The 13370-nt window shown below is 36.1% G+C and overlaps 2 protein-coding genes across 27 annotated transcripts in view; both read left to right on the top strand.

Annotated features, from left to right (window-relative positions):
* Positions 1 to 6743, top strand: part of eml1 (EMAP like 1) — a 50991-nt gene extending 44248 nt beyond the window's left edge. For all 19 annotated transcript variants that reach the window (XM_077239869.1, XM_077239868.1, XM_077239867.1 and 16 more), the window contains 11 exons: positions 778 to 877; positions 1100 to 1251; positions 1375 to 1500; positions 2727 to 2858; positions 3063 to 3130; positions 3427 to 3515; positions 3631 to 3728; positions 4279 to 4366; positions 5001 to 5096; positions 5337 to 5467; positions 5698 to 6743. In XM_077239869.1, the coding sequence (XP_077095984.1) occupies positions 778 to 877; positions 1100 to 1251; positions 1375 to 1500; positions 2727 to 2858; positions 3063 to 3130; positions 3427 to 3515; positions 3631 to 3728; positions 4279 to 4366; positions 5001 to 5096; positions 5337 to 5467; positions 5698 to 5823 (1206 nt within the window). In that variant the 3' untranslated portion in view covers positions 5824 to 6743. The remainder of the gene's footprint in view (positions 1 to 777; positions 878 to 1099; positions 1252 to 1374; positions 1501 to 2726; positions 2859 to 3062; positions 3131 to 3426; positions 3516 to 3630; positions 3729 to 4278; positions 4367 to 5000; positions 5097 to 5336; positions 5468 to 5697) is intronic.
* Positions 6744 to 7316: 573 nt separating this feature from the next.
* Positions 7317 to 13370, top strand: part of evla (Enah/Vasp-like a) — a 37629-nt gene continuing 31575 nt past the window's right edge. For 2 of the 8 annotated variants that reach the window (XM_077239863.1, XM_077239862.1), the window contains exon 1: positions 7317 to 7712. In XM_077239863.1, the coding sequence (XP_077095978.1) occupies positions 7708 to 7712 (5 nt within the window). In that variant the 5' untranslated portion in view covers positions 7317 to 7707. Of the gene's footprint in view, positions 7713 to 11106; positions 11376 to 13370 lie in introns of those variants that run through there. The other 6 variants (XM_077239857.1, XM_077239856.1, XM_077239860.1 and 3 more) reach the window with 5 other exon arrangements.

Here is a 13370-nt window from a genome sequence, read left to right as displayed (position 1 = left end):
TAGTGTTGAAAAAAGTTCCTGTTAAATCTATTTTAGCTTCATATGGTGCATAATCGGATTAACTAAAAAAATGAACAAAATTTTTACTTTAGTTAAGAAATGTATACACTGCTGTTCAAAAGTCTGGGGTTGATAATATTTTTTCATATTTTTAAAAGAAGTCTCTTACACTCACCAAAGCTGCATTTATTTGATCAAAAATACACAAAGAACAGTAATATTGTAAAAAAAAAATATTGCAATTTAAATAACTTTTTTCTATATTAATATATTTTAAAATCTAATTTATTCCTGTGATAGCAAAGCTAAATATTTAGTAGTCAATACTCCAGTCTTCAGTGTCACATGATGCTTCAGAACTCTAAGATAATGATTTGCCGCTCAACGGCAGAATCTTTTTTTTCAGGATTCTTTGATGTATAAAAATGTTTTAAGAAGAATTTATTTGAAATAGAAATATTTTGATACATTATAAATGTGCTTACTTTTACCTTTGATCAATTTAATGTGTCCTTGGCCTTGGTGAATAAAAGTATTCAATTCTTTAAAAAAATATATATTTGTCTCCAAAACTAATTTCCAGCATTCAAGCGTAAGCCTTTAGATTTAAAGGCTCTTAAGATCACGAGAAACAAAAATTCAGTCAAATGTGTCCAAACATTTCACTATGTAGTTGTAGAATATATAAAACACATGTATTATCATTGTTTTTTTTGTGTGTGATACATCTATTGCATTTCTGTTTTAAAAATAAAGTCATATTTATGTTTCTTGCAGAAACAAGAGAAGCCCAAGTTTGTATTGTGTGTGACTTTTTCAGAAAATGGCGACGCCATCACTGGAGACTCGAGTGGAAATATACTTGTGTGGGGCAAAGGTAAAAGAATAAAAGGTTTATTATTATTAGTGAGTTATTTAGTGATTTATTTGAATGTTTTGTATAATCTTACCTCCATCGAACTTTATAAAAATATCTATTTTATGAAATTCGATTATATAAATATTCTTTATTTAGTGATAATAAAAGAGAGAATGTGCTCCATTTGGTGGTTTACAGTACAGGTTTAAATAATGCTTGTTTTCTGGTCATGGTTCACAGGATCTAATCGTATTAGCTTGGCCATTCAGGGAGCACATGAGGCAAGCGTCTTTGCACTTTGCATGTTGAGAAATGGGACGCTGGTCTCAGGTGGGAAGGACCGTAAACTCATCTCATGGGATGAAAATTATCAAAAGATTCAAACAGTGGAGGTAAGGCATACTTTTTATCATTTTAATATCATTTTGATGCAGTATGCATTTATATGCTTGAATAGTAGTACCAGATTCAAGCAGGTAGCCATAATTTACCACCAATTTCTATGTAACTTTCAGGTGCCCGAGTTATATGGCCCTATTCGAACTGTGGCTGAAGGACGGGGAGAAACTGTTCTTATTGGCACCACCAAAAACTATGTCCTACAAGGCAGTCTGGATGGAGAGTTTAACCCCATCACCCAGGTAAATCTACCAGTATATGTACAATACCGAAGAGTAAATGAATAGTTATGGATATAGAATAAAACTGAGAAAAGAACCAGTGTTTTCCAATGTCCACTGGGGTCTTAGAAGTACTCCAGAGGGATTGTTGAGAAGATATTTAATACACATAACATATAGACTTATATTTAATTTAATAAATTATAGCATAGTTATTAACCAATTTCTAAGTCCTATCTAATTATTTACTAAAATAATTTTTAGAGAAGAATGTGTCTATACTGGTCAATATTGGGTATACAGTATATTGGGGACTGGGCATTTATAATTCTCAGACATTTGCTGTCATCAAATACTCACTTAAATTTGTCTTTACAGTAATAGAATTTTAACTAAATAATTTGTTTATATTTTAAAATATTAAATATTTAAATTATTATAGTTGTATATGTTATATTCAATAATATATTTAAATTATTACATATTTAATTTTTAAATTATTAAAATATTTTAATTATTGAATGTTAAATCATTAAGAAATCTCAAAATGAATACACATTTTTCATTTTTCATCATGTTGTGATGCCTAAATTCACTTTTGATTTTTGTTTTTGATGCATTATTTTTTTATATGAAATATATATATATTTTTAAATGAAATTATTTGGACAAAATAATTCATCTGTATTGGTCAATATTTGATATATTTTGGATCCTGATTTCCAATATATTTCTCCCTGTTTTTACATTTAGATGAGACCTTTAAATATTTAAAATCTATAATATAGTGAAATTATAAAATGTATAATATTATTATGTTATTTTCAGCAAATCTCAAAATGTATATCCATTTTCATGCTGTACATTCTAATATCTGTAATATGCCTACATTCACTTGTAGCCTTTAAAACGATTTACTTTTGTTTTTGATGTTTTATTGTAAAACGATTTAGGCATATACTTCTGTATTCAGTCTGGCCTTAATATAAAATAATAATAGCATGAAATAATTATTGGCTTATCAGTATCAGACATATATTAATATCGGTGCATCACTACTAGTAGTAATGTTAGTTAATGAGTTTGACTACGGATTTATTCCCTTGTACTGTATGTGAATCTTTTTGAAAATGAATCTTTTTGGTGTAAAGGAGTAACTCGGTTTGTGGATCTAATACAGAATATGATTGATGTTTGAAACTTTCTTTGAAATTCAAACGCAATGTTTGCATCTGTTGGATTGTAAGGGCCACACAGATGAGCTATGGGGCCTGACTGTACATCCGCTGAAGCATCAGTTCCTCACCTGTGGCTATGACAAGCATGTCTGCCTGTGGGATTCTGGCTCCCATCAGCCCATTTGGTCCAAAACATTGGAGGTGAGCATCCTGCCTCTGTAGGCTTCACTTGCATTACTGTAGTGTCATCTCACAGCTTGCACATCAGTTTCTTGTTATTGAAAACCTTGTCACTTCTGCAACTATAATGAAACAAGCTCTGGTGTTCCTTAGGCTGAGATGTAACCGCATTTGTGTTGACAGGATGTTTGATTGAGCATGTATGTGTGTTTCCCTCATGGACAGGACGCCGCTCAATCGGCCGGCTTTCACCCTTCTGGGGCAACGGTTGCTATAGGAACACAGATGGGCAGGTGAGGCGATCCATTTCTTTTCATCAATGGGGTCCCTGACACATCATTACAATTCAGGAAAGTGGTCTAATAGAGTGTTACATGAAAGACCCAAACACTTATTATTATGCTAATGCCACACAGGCACACATTACCATCCCAGCGGCATTCTTCAGCCGACTTTGATTTGCTTTTTTTTTTTCTAATAAAGGCTTTGGATGAAGACCTCATCTAAGAGTCTAACCTTTTATTACGTTTCAGGTTCTTTAGACCTGTGTGTTTAATATTGTCCTTTCACTCATTATCAATCTGCGCAGGTGGCTTGTTCTCGATACTGAATCGAAGGACCTCGTCACGGTGCACACGGATGGGAACGAACAGCTGTCGGTTATGCGCTTTTCTCCAGGTTAGAGTTAATTCTCCTTGCAGCTTTTTCAGTGCTGACTGGGAAAACATTAGGAAGTTAGCCAGCAACTAGTGCTCATTAAAGTCTCTGCATTTGATTCGGTTATTCCTTCCAGATGGTAATTTCCTTGCAGTCGGGTCACATGACAACTACATTTACATTTATGCTGTGGCAGAAAATGGCAAGAAATACAGTAGAGTTGGAAAGTGCTCAGTAAGTATGTTTATACAAAATATGACTTGTTTTGTATAATTAATGAGTGTAATAGATTATTATAGACCATAGTTAAGACTAGCTGAATCTAACACAGTACAGTGTTATGTTAGTATTATTTCTATACTATTATATTATTTATTATTAGTTTTCATTTTTATATTTTCAGTTAGATATTCATTTGGTTGTTTTTGCCCTTTTTTATATTTCTATTAAGCTATCATGTATTTTTTATTTAAGATTTATTTTAAGTTTAATTTTAGTTTTCTAATATTTATATTCTATTTCAGCTTTATTTTTTATAATGAAAAGGATTTTTAAATAGTTTTAACAAAAACACTGCCACATTATCATTCTTATTATTTGTTAACATGCGCGCGCACACACACACACACACACACACACACACACACACACACACACACACACACACACACACACACACACACACACACACACACACACACACACACACACACACACACACACACACACACACACACACAGGTTGTTTTTAATGTTTGTGCCCACTGTCTGTTATTGCTCACAGGGTCATTCTAGTTTCATCACTCATCTGGATTGGTCTGTGGATTCACAGTACTTGGTATCCAACTCAGGAGACTATGAGATCCTTTACTGTGAGTGTCTTTACTTTGAGGACTGATACTTTATTTCTACTTCAGAGGGGTTTTTTTGCATCTTTTCTAGATGTTAGTGATCATGTTCAGGACGAATATTAGCCATTCTGCATAGTTGCATGAGTGGCATTGTACATTTTCCTTCATTACCTGACCACAACCATAATTAGTTAGTTAAATGAATTCAGTCAATACATTTGAATAAAGTATGGCTGAAGTTCCAAACACTGTTACATGGAAATACTTAATAATAAACTTTTATTTAAATCAGTGGTTCTCAACCTTTGTGACTCAACCTTTTTATTTCAAGCTTGAAAATAACGTTAGAATAATGACAGTGACACCACCTGACATCTCATCTGACAGCAGATTCTGAATCTGGACAACGTGTTTTTCTCATCTGACAGAAGAGTCTTTCTTTCACACACGTCTTTCAAAATAAAGAAAACACTTAGAATAATGTATTTTGTTGATGTTTCTTTGACTGCTCACTCCGCGACCCACTCAAAACGGTCTTGGCGACCCAGCAGTTGAGAAACACCGTTTTAAGTCATCTTGAGGGTCCCTAGTGGACCCCGGCCTCCTGGTTGTTAAATCCAACCATTTACACTATAAATTCATTGTTGTCTTTCAGGGATTCCCTCTGTGTGCAAGCAAGTTGTGAGTGTGGAGACCACCCGGGATATTGAATGGGCCACTTTCACCTGTACTCTGGGCTTCCATGTTTTTGGTTAGGTTCATATTTTATCTCATGCAAGGCAGTGTGAAATAATACAAAAATAATATGAAATTTCTTTAAAACAGTTTAATTTGCAGTGATAGTAAATAGTTATAGCTGAACATACATATCACAGTCTTCCTCATATGCCCATAACTGCACAAAAGAGTTATTTTTGTACTGTTTTCTTGTAATGTTAGCATACAGCCTTTAATCTATAAGAAAATGACATGTATATTCTGTTTGTGTTAGGACTGTGGCCGGATGGCTCAGATGGGACTGACATCAATGCTGTGTGCAGTTCATATGCAAAGAGACTGCTCGTCACCGGAGACGACTTTGGCAAAGTTCACCTTTTCCCATTCCCCTGCTGTCAGTCCCGGGTAAGAAACAGCACTGAATCTCGGGTCGTAGCTGGGGTATCCGGGGGTGGGGGGTTGGGGGGTCTCTCTCGGGATGAAATCGTGTTTGTCCCCCTCGGGGGAAATCGCAGGGCCCCCTAGAATCATCCCCACATTTTGCCCTGTGAGCAGCGGCCCTGGATAGATATTATTAATTTTAGCACCAAGTAATGTTAAAATATGGTCTTATTTCTCTCTGTCTATCTTTGCAGGCTCCTAGTCACATCTACGGTGGACACAGCAGCCACGTCACCAACGTTAACTTCTTGTTTGACGACAGCCACTTAGTCTCTACAGGAGGGAAGGACATGAGCGTAATGCAGTGGCGTGTGGTGTAAAACTCCCACTGTCCCACTGAACTTTCTTTTTTTCTGGGATCAAGTGGCTTGGGAAAACAAAAGTGGGTCCATCAACTACAGACTGAAAATTATTTGCCTTTAATTGTTATCTCAGGACACCAGTATTTGAAGTGACTCTGTTTTGACTGTCTCACGCACTCCCTAGGCTATGAAAGATATGTCTTTGAATAACAAACTAAAGAATCTGCTCTATAGGGCAAAGTTTAATGTGATGCCAAAGCACATGGAGGAATATATTGGGAATTAATTAATAGTCCAGTCCAGTATATAAGACCGATATATGTGATCAAAGCACTAACACTGTAACATGGGAACTTAATTCAGAGGTATCATTTAGAGTCTTAAAAATAAATCAGACTGACTGTGTTTTGATAAATTGCACGTTAACCATCATTTTGTACTAAAAAAATCTGCCTCCATAATCATACTTTTTAACAGTTGCTGCCACTGTCTGGTATGTTGAGGAAGTGCAACCACTTTCCCACGGTTGATTTCATTTCATTCTATCCTCTGCTTTGTGTTCAAATATTTATGGTGTTCCATGAATTTAAAATGTAATCGAAGTTTAAAGAAGCTTAATCAGCCATCAAAATCTTCTCAAGGAAAAAAAAGCATGAGTTTGGGAAACATAGTGACTGTACTGCAGAGTCAAAATGATTAAAGCCTTCAATGACTTTCACTTGTTAAATCACTCCCACAGCCATCAATCTCTGATTTAGTTTAATCCTCTGTCTGACATCAAATCTGTTTCGTGCATCAACTAGTTTAACTGAACGTCATAATGTAGTGTGCATTTACATTAGAGTTAAGCTCCATTTTTTCATAACCTCCGCTTGAGAAAACAAGAACAGTTACAGTCAAATGATTGTAGTATTATTAATAAAACTAAGCATGCACAAGCTTGTTTGTAACTGTCTAACCTATTTTTCCATATTAATTGTCAGATATATGAAAATAGAGGGAAAGAATGCTAGTTCTCTGAAATATGAGAAAGCTGTTGGTTTTTTTTACCAAATAGTCTTGTCGGATCAAGGTTGGTGTGAAGGATAATTGAAGATTTTGCTGAAATTTAAATCTACAACCACATGACAATATCCTGGCATATGAATGTTTAGTTATATGGGAAACATTAGGAAAAATAACCTGTTGTTTCACCTTGAAAAAAAAAATCATCCACCCAAGTTGAACAAGAGGGTCATATACACATGGTGATGGTGTTAAACCACTGTAAACAGCGAAGCCCTGACCTGCTGCACACGCATTCATAAACATAATTTATCATCATCAACATAAGTAATTTGTTTATGTCTGTTTATACAACAGAACCAAATGGGCATGAATAACAGGAAGAGAAGGAATAACAGTAACCCAATGAGGCAGGGCTCAGAGGAAGTTGCAGTGCGGTATATTGGCCACCAGTGGTCGCTGTTCTGCGTGTTTGTTTTTACACTATCCCGATAAGCTCCTTTCTCATTGTCATAACACAGAGGAAAATGGCAACTCCAGTGCGCGTTTGCTGTCCGCAATTCAGATCGATGTTGTAGGCGCGACCATGAGCTAAACATGGGATATATTTTATTCAGCTGTGGTGACATAGAGCGATATGCTGTAGATCTTTCGAGACATCTGCATTGTTTCTGATCCGAGGACCGGCTGTGCATCGCTGGATAGGCATTGAACATTCAAGCTGAACCATTGTTTTATGGAATAGTACACGTGTTGTATAAATACTTACTAAAATACATATTTATGCGCTGATATCTTTACATCGAACGGCTCGCCTTCCGTGGCTTTTCATTTTTTTCCCCTTCAGCTTTTTAAAATAATTTATTATATCCATATTCGTGGGGATATCATCAAAACATGAGGTAAGCTGCCCAATGTGTTGACACAGCATGCATATATTAATTTGTAAATTAAAATGCATTGGTGTAGCCTATACAAATAAATGTATTGCTATAGATATTTATGTATTATAGCAGTTGACACTGTTAATCACATAGCCTATTGGGTGTGTTTCAAATCTTGTGAGTTCCCTACCTAGACAGGAATTTGGTTGGCCTATATAGTAGTGGGGGTGGGGTGGGGGTGGGGGGTTGATTCATCCCAGTGACTTGAATCTATTGAATCCGTTCACTAAAAAGATTTGTTCACGCATTCGTTCAGTGACTCTTTCTGGAAGTTTCACCAGTAGGTGGCGACAAGCAAATGCCCATTTGCGTGTTATGTGAATCATGGAATCATTCACTCAGCTGGTTCCTCTGAACGCTGAATTGTTCACGATCGAAATAAATTTTATTAGCCTTAATATGCGTGGCTACAGATCTGCAAATTGATACTCCAGAAAGAGTGTTTAAAGTCCCATTCACACCAAGAACTATAAAAAAAAAATATATTTTTCATCCACACCCAACATGTGTTTATTATAACTGTAGTACACTGCAGTTATGACATCTGCAACTTTTAAGTGCTCAAGCTCTTTAAAGTAGGTGGATTTTTTTGGTTGTCAATATTTTGTTATTAATTTAGTCCCATCCTCACCAAGAACGACAACTATAAAAATATCTAGCATTATTTTTTGTCGGTTCAGACCTAGATGTTCCAGTTGGTATTTTGTCCTTTTAAAATGCTATTACATTTAAAAAGAGCAGACTAAATCATTTGAATAATTGTATTTTAAACAGTAGTAGGCTAGTAAGAGTAGCGTAGTAATGCATTTGAAAATATGAATCAGTTCAAGGAGCGACTCGGTAACTTCAAAAGATTCACTCGAATAATTGATTCATTCACAAATCAAACACCACTAGCGATCATTACACGCCCAGATGTCGATCCACAGAAATGCTTTCTGAGTAGTCAGCTCATAGGATTAGGCACACAGCCACTGAAAGCTCGAGCTGAGGCCGTTTATGAGTGAGCAGATCCTTCACCTGTTTTCTGTTGTGCTGACATCAGCGGATAATGACAGTGTTTGGGGTGTGTAACGCTTAAAAGTGTACCGACATGCCGAGTATTGATGTCGATGGACAAACTGATATTAATTGAACTGCCAGTAAATGTGACCACACATACAGTAGCCTAACCTATTTTATCTTTCATTCAGAAAGCGAATGCAGTACAGGCGTGTAGTGGATATTCACTGTTCATACTAAATCTGGAAATGACGATTCTAGTATTCATGCTTTGTTGTGTTTTGGAAACAAATGCATCTGTAATCAAATCACAAATAACAGCGAGCACGATATTTAACGCAATTGTAATTCAAAAAATGTAGAAAATACCTACTTTTTTATTTTTTATTTAGTAGCCTAATTGTACGGGGAAACGGTTTGCCCAAATAAAAAAATTCACATTCTTTTATAAATATAAATGTGTTTTTTACAGTTGATTTTAGTCCCTTATTAAGCTATTGTGATATCACTAACTTGTCAATTTAGGCTGGTAAACATTTTAGCTAACGTTACATGTAAATGCATAAAAAGTATCAGGTTACACTTTATTTTTCAGTACATGTACTTACAGTGTACTTACTCTAGAAAGTACTGGTAATATAAGGTAAGTAGCAACATAGGGTTTTGGGGTACCCTAAGGGTTCAGGGTTAGTACTTAGTTATAACCCAGTTATAGTAATTGCTATAATAAGAACATATATGTACATGCGGGACAGGATTGTAAAATAAAGTGCAACTGAGTATCAACATCAACATGATGTAGCCTACATAAGTTTGTCATTATCTTCATATAGGGTAAGTGCATTTATTTCAGCCTCTTTTTAGTCTTCTGCATATGTCCGCTTTCCCTTTTCTTTATTCTCTCTCCGTCTGGACTAGAAGGAAGTCTTAAATTGTGCTGGACCGAGTTGTGTTCTTGCCAACAGGAAACTGAGGAACTGGTTCAGTGGAATGATTTATTCAACCCTTGACTCTCAGGGCAAAAGTCTTTAATTCACAATATAGGCTATTTTTAGCACTAGTGCTCCATCATGGGGAAGTTAGGGCATTCACTTCAGACTTGATTCAATTCAGGAATGCAAGAAAGTGCTGAGCGTGTTTGTAAGGGAAAGCTGTAAAAGCACACGCCTAGAGAAATACAGCGCATAATGTCCCTAGTAATTTGTGCATGTAACAATTTTTTCTCTCAAAAATCCTGTGGTGTGGGGGAGGGGGTCAGACCCGACCCTGATTTGTCAGCAAGAAGTAATGAGTGTATGAAATGAGCTCTGGCTGTGAGATCTGTTGATGAGGTGAATTGTACAGACACATGGATTGTTCGTTTTTGTGTTCTAGTTCAATAGTATGTAAAAGATCCTGTTTTCGGTTAAACATCGGAATGAAACAAATGCCTTTTCACTTTCAAAAACACTTCTTTCAGACTAACTAGTTTTAGTTCTGATTAATTATATTTACTGTTGTTTATGAGGATTTTTTGTCTTATTGTTATTTTTAACTTGTCGAGCCTAAGAAAATGTGTTTCCTTTTGCGTAACTTATCTGGACCCTAAAGATGTATCAAATCCAGGTGTCATGATTCATTCTGTAATTTTCCAAGAACCGGGACTCATCTTCCAGCACAAACAGTTTTTACTACAGTGTGGCACTATATTTTATTGAGCTACAGTGTATATGCAGTTCTTAAAAGTTTAATTATCAGCTTTTGAAATATTGGTTATCTGCAAATATAAATGGGGTTTTTTTTGTCTTTCTTTTCTTTTCTTTTTTTGTCTATGGCACCCAATGGAGTACAAGCATGGCCTCTAGAGAGGAAGTAAAATCAGTGTGGAGGTTTTGTTTTGATGCAAACATTGTTGTCAGATTCACAAACAAATTAATGTAATGCACATGACAAAAAAATTTAAAGATATTGTGGTCATGATTTAAAAATTTGTTCCCAGTTCTCTCAGCTTTATTTGCCTAAAACAAGGGAAAGGATTAATTAAATGTTGCCACTGTTTAACGAAAATGAGGGAACGAATTAATAAAACCTGACCACAAATGAATATGTCATAGAAACTAATTCTTCATTCATAACCATGATACATATTGTTTTCTGCATGTCATGTGCACGGTCTTAAAAGACAGTGTGTGTGTTTGTGTGTCTCTAAGGATCATGTGGCTTTTTCTCAGCTGTATTTCTGTTGTGGAAAGAGACTTCTTTAAGGCACAGACTGTGTTCCAATCCTTTGAGTGGATAAGAATGGATGTGAGCAGGACAAGGTGACTGGTCCATATCTGTCACATGTCTCTCTCTCTCTCTCTCTCTCTCTCTCTCTCTCGTTCACTCGTTTTTTCCTCCCTCACCTCCTTTTTCTTTCACACTCCCTGTTTTTGCATTATTGAATCTTAGAAATGAGTGCACTTCATGTTTTACCTAGCTGAGAGGATGAGGGATGGAATAGGCACAGACTTTTATCTCTCTGGTCCCCCCTCCTTTTCCCTGTTTTCTTTTTGTTTTATCCAGCTGTAAGGAATTTTCTTTCTCCTTGGTTTCTTCAGAGCTCCATCTTCCCAGTATGTATTCTTTTGATGACAACGGGTAAGAATCTTTCCTCTGTGGTTTTTGTTATTACCCTTTTTTTTTTTTTTTAGGTTTTAGGATTACCGGATGTTTCGCTTAAAAAATATGTTGACTTCATAATGGTTTCAAATGGTTCAAGTGCCTTTTAGTGTGTTAACTTAGTGATTTTTTTCCCACCAGCTGTTCCCTCTGTGGAACGAGCTGATTAATCTACAAAAACAAGGGTTCAATAGCTACAGTGCAGGAGTCCAAAACCCACTCCGTGTTTTACTGTTGAGTCATTTAGCATTTTGGAAAAACATGGGTTTAAATAAGAAACCAGAACACTGGATTGGAATTTTCAGTCTGTATTTTCTATAGTATTGTGAGTTTTGTCCTGCAATGTTTTAGTACTAGATGATCTTTTTACAGTGTATAGTACACCTTTTTTGTAATAGGCCTAATATATATGTATGTTGTTGATGTGCATGTGGAAAAAATGTTCTTTGAAATGCGAGACTTGAGATTTTTTTCTCTTTTTTTGGCTTAATGGAGATGTAAAACTGGAAAAGTTAAGCAGTTGGTTTACAGGAAATGAAAATGTGATGCCCCACAACTGGGAAAAACTCCAGACAGAGTAGCAGCATGCTATGTAGGGACAACAGTGTGGTTGAGCCCGAATTTGGGATCTCTTGCATAAAGCTCTTTATTTTGTTTCAGAGACACCAGGTTAGAATGTACCGACAGTGACGAGACAATCTTTTAGTTTAACTCATGGTATTACAGGACGTACACATGGTAACCTATTAATAACCAGTGAAGGCAAAACAATCCTTGAAGATTTGTTGAAACTAGACTGACTACACAGCTCCTTCCTCTTTCCTTCTGTCTGCCGCTGACTGTTTTCTTTCTATAAATGTCTCCTAAAAAACATTGTAACCTGATACAAGCCTATTTTCACTTCTGATTGCTAGCGCACTAGTAATTAAAATGATTTGCCTTTAAGGATAAGGATTAGTTAGAGTGTCCAGCACCTGGTATACTATGACCAGAAGGTGGGGGAAGGGTGCGGGCCGTTTGTCCACTTTTCTCATCACCAAGGAAACTGCTTCCTAACTCAATATCAAGGTCTGATGTCTAGGTTTATTCTAGTCAATTGCATGTGTTTCTCTAATGCATAAGATGTTTCACTGCTCATAGAAGTGGTTTTGACCGTTAAATCTGTTTTTACTCCCCTTTAAGGGCCTATTTACACTCGTCACTTAATGCGATTTTACTGATCAGATTGCAATCCAATTTGTTGAAACGGTGTCATTTACCCTTGGCCACATGTGTTTTCACAAAATAAATATAAATCTTCAATTCCCACGCTATATGCAAATTCAACAGAGTGCATGTCACCGGAAGCAACAGAAATGCGCTGCAATTTATTTAACATCAGCTTATTTCAAGATCAAAGACCGCAGTAGGAGAGAGAGCTGTGTCAGCATTAGTGAGATTTAGTGCTCACCACTATGAACATAACTTTCAGAATGTGATGCCGAACATTAAATTAAATTTGCGTCAGTCTGGTTGCTGTAGAAAGATGTTCAACTGTTGGGCCATATCTTTGGCTATGCGTGTTGCAGTAGCGTTGTCATATTTAACTAACCGGAGCCTGTATAACACTCTCACACGTTAATTTTATTTTTTTGTACATTTTGCATGTAGTAAAATTTGCATACATGGCTTCAAGAACCAGATACATTTACAATTGGCCAGTTTCGTCTGGAACGCGTCTCAAGCCACCTCCTGAAGTGGTTTGCGTGATTTGATTTAAATCTGTCTCGAAAGGACATTTACACATGGCCTTTTCACAATTGGATAGCTATCTGATCAGAAAAATGCTTGAGGTGACCAGGTGTATATAGGCCCTAAGGCTATTTAAAGTTTAATTCAGTAGTAGGAATGGCTGGTTGGGATCTGGTTGTAAAAGGATCTGGGTATGTAACAAATACAGGTTTGAATCCTGTATGCAGGATTTAACCACAGGTT

The sequence above is a fragment of the Siphateles boraxobius genome, unplaced genomic scaffold (genome assembly GCF_051911475.1).
Source record: "Siphateles boraxobius isolate OS27281-9 unplaced genomic scaffold, OSU_SipBor_1 22, whole genome shotgun sequence".
Lineage (NCBI taxonomy): Eukaryota > Metazoa > Chordata > Actinopteri > Cypriniformes > Leuciscidae > Siphateles > Siphateles boraxobius.
The sequence above is the reverse complement of the archived record's forward strand: the minus strand, read 5'-3'. Positions and strand labels throughout refer to the sequence as shown.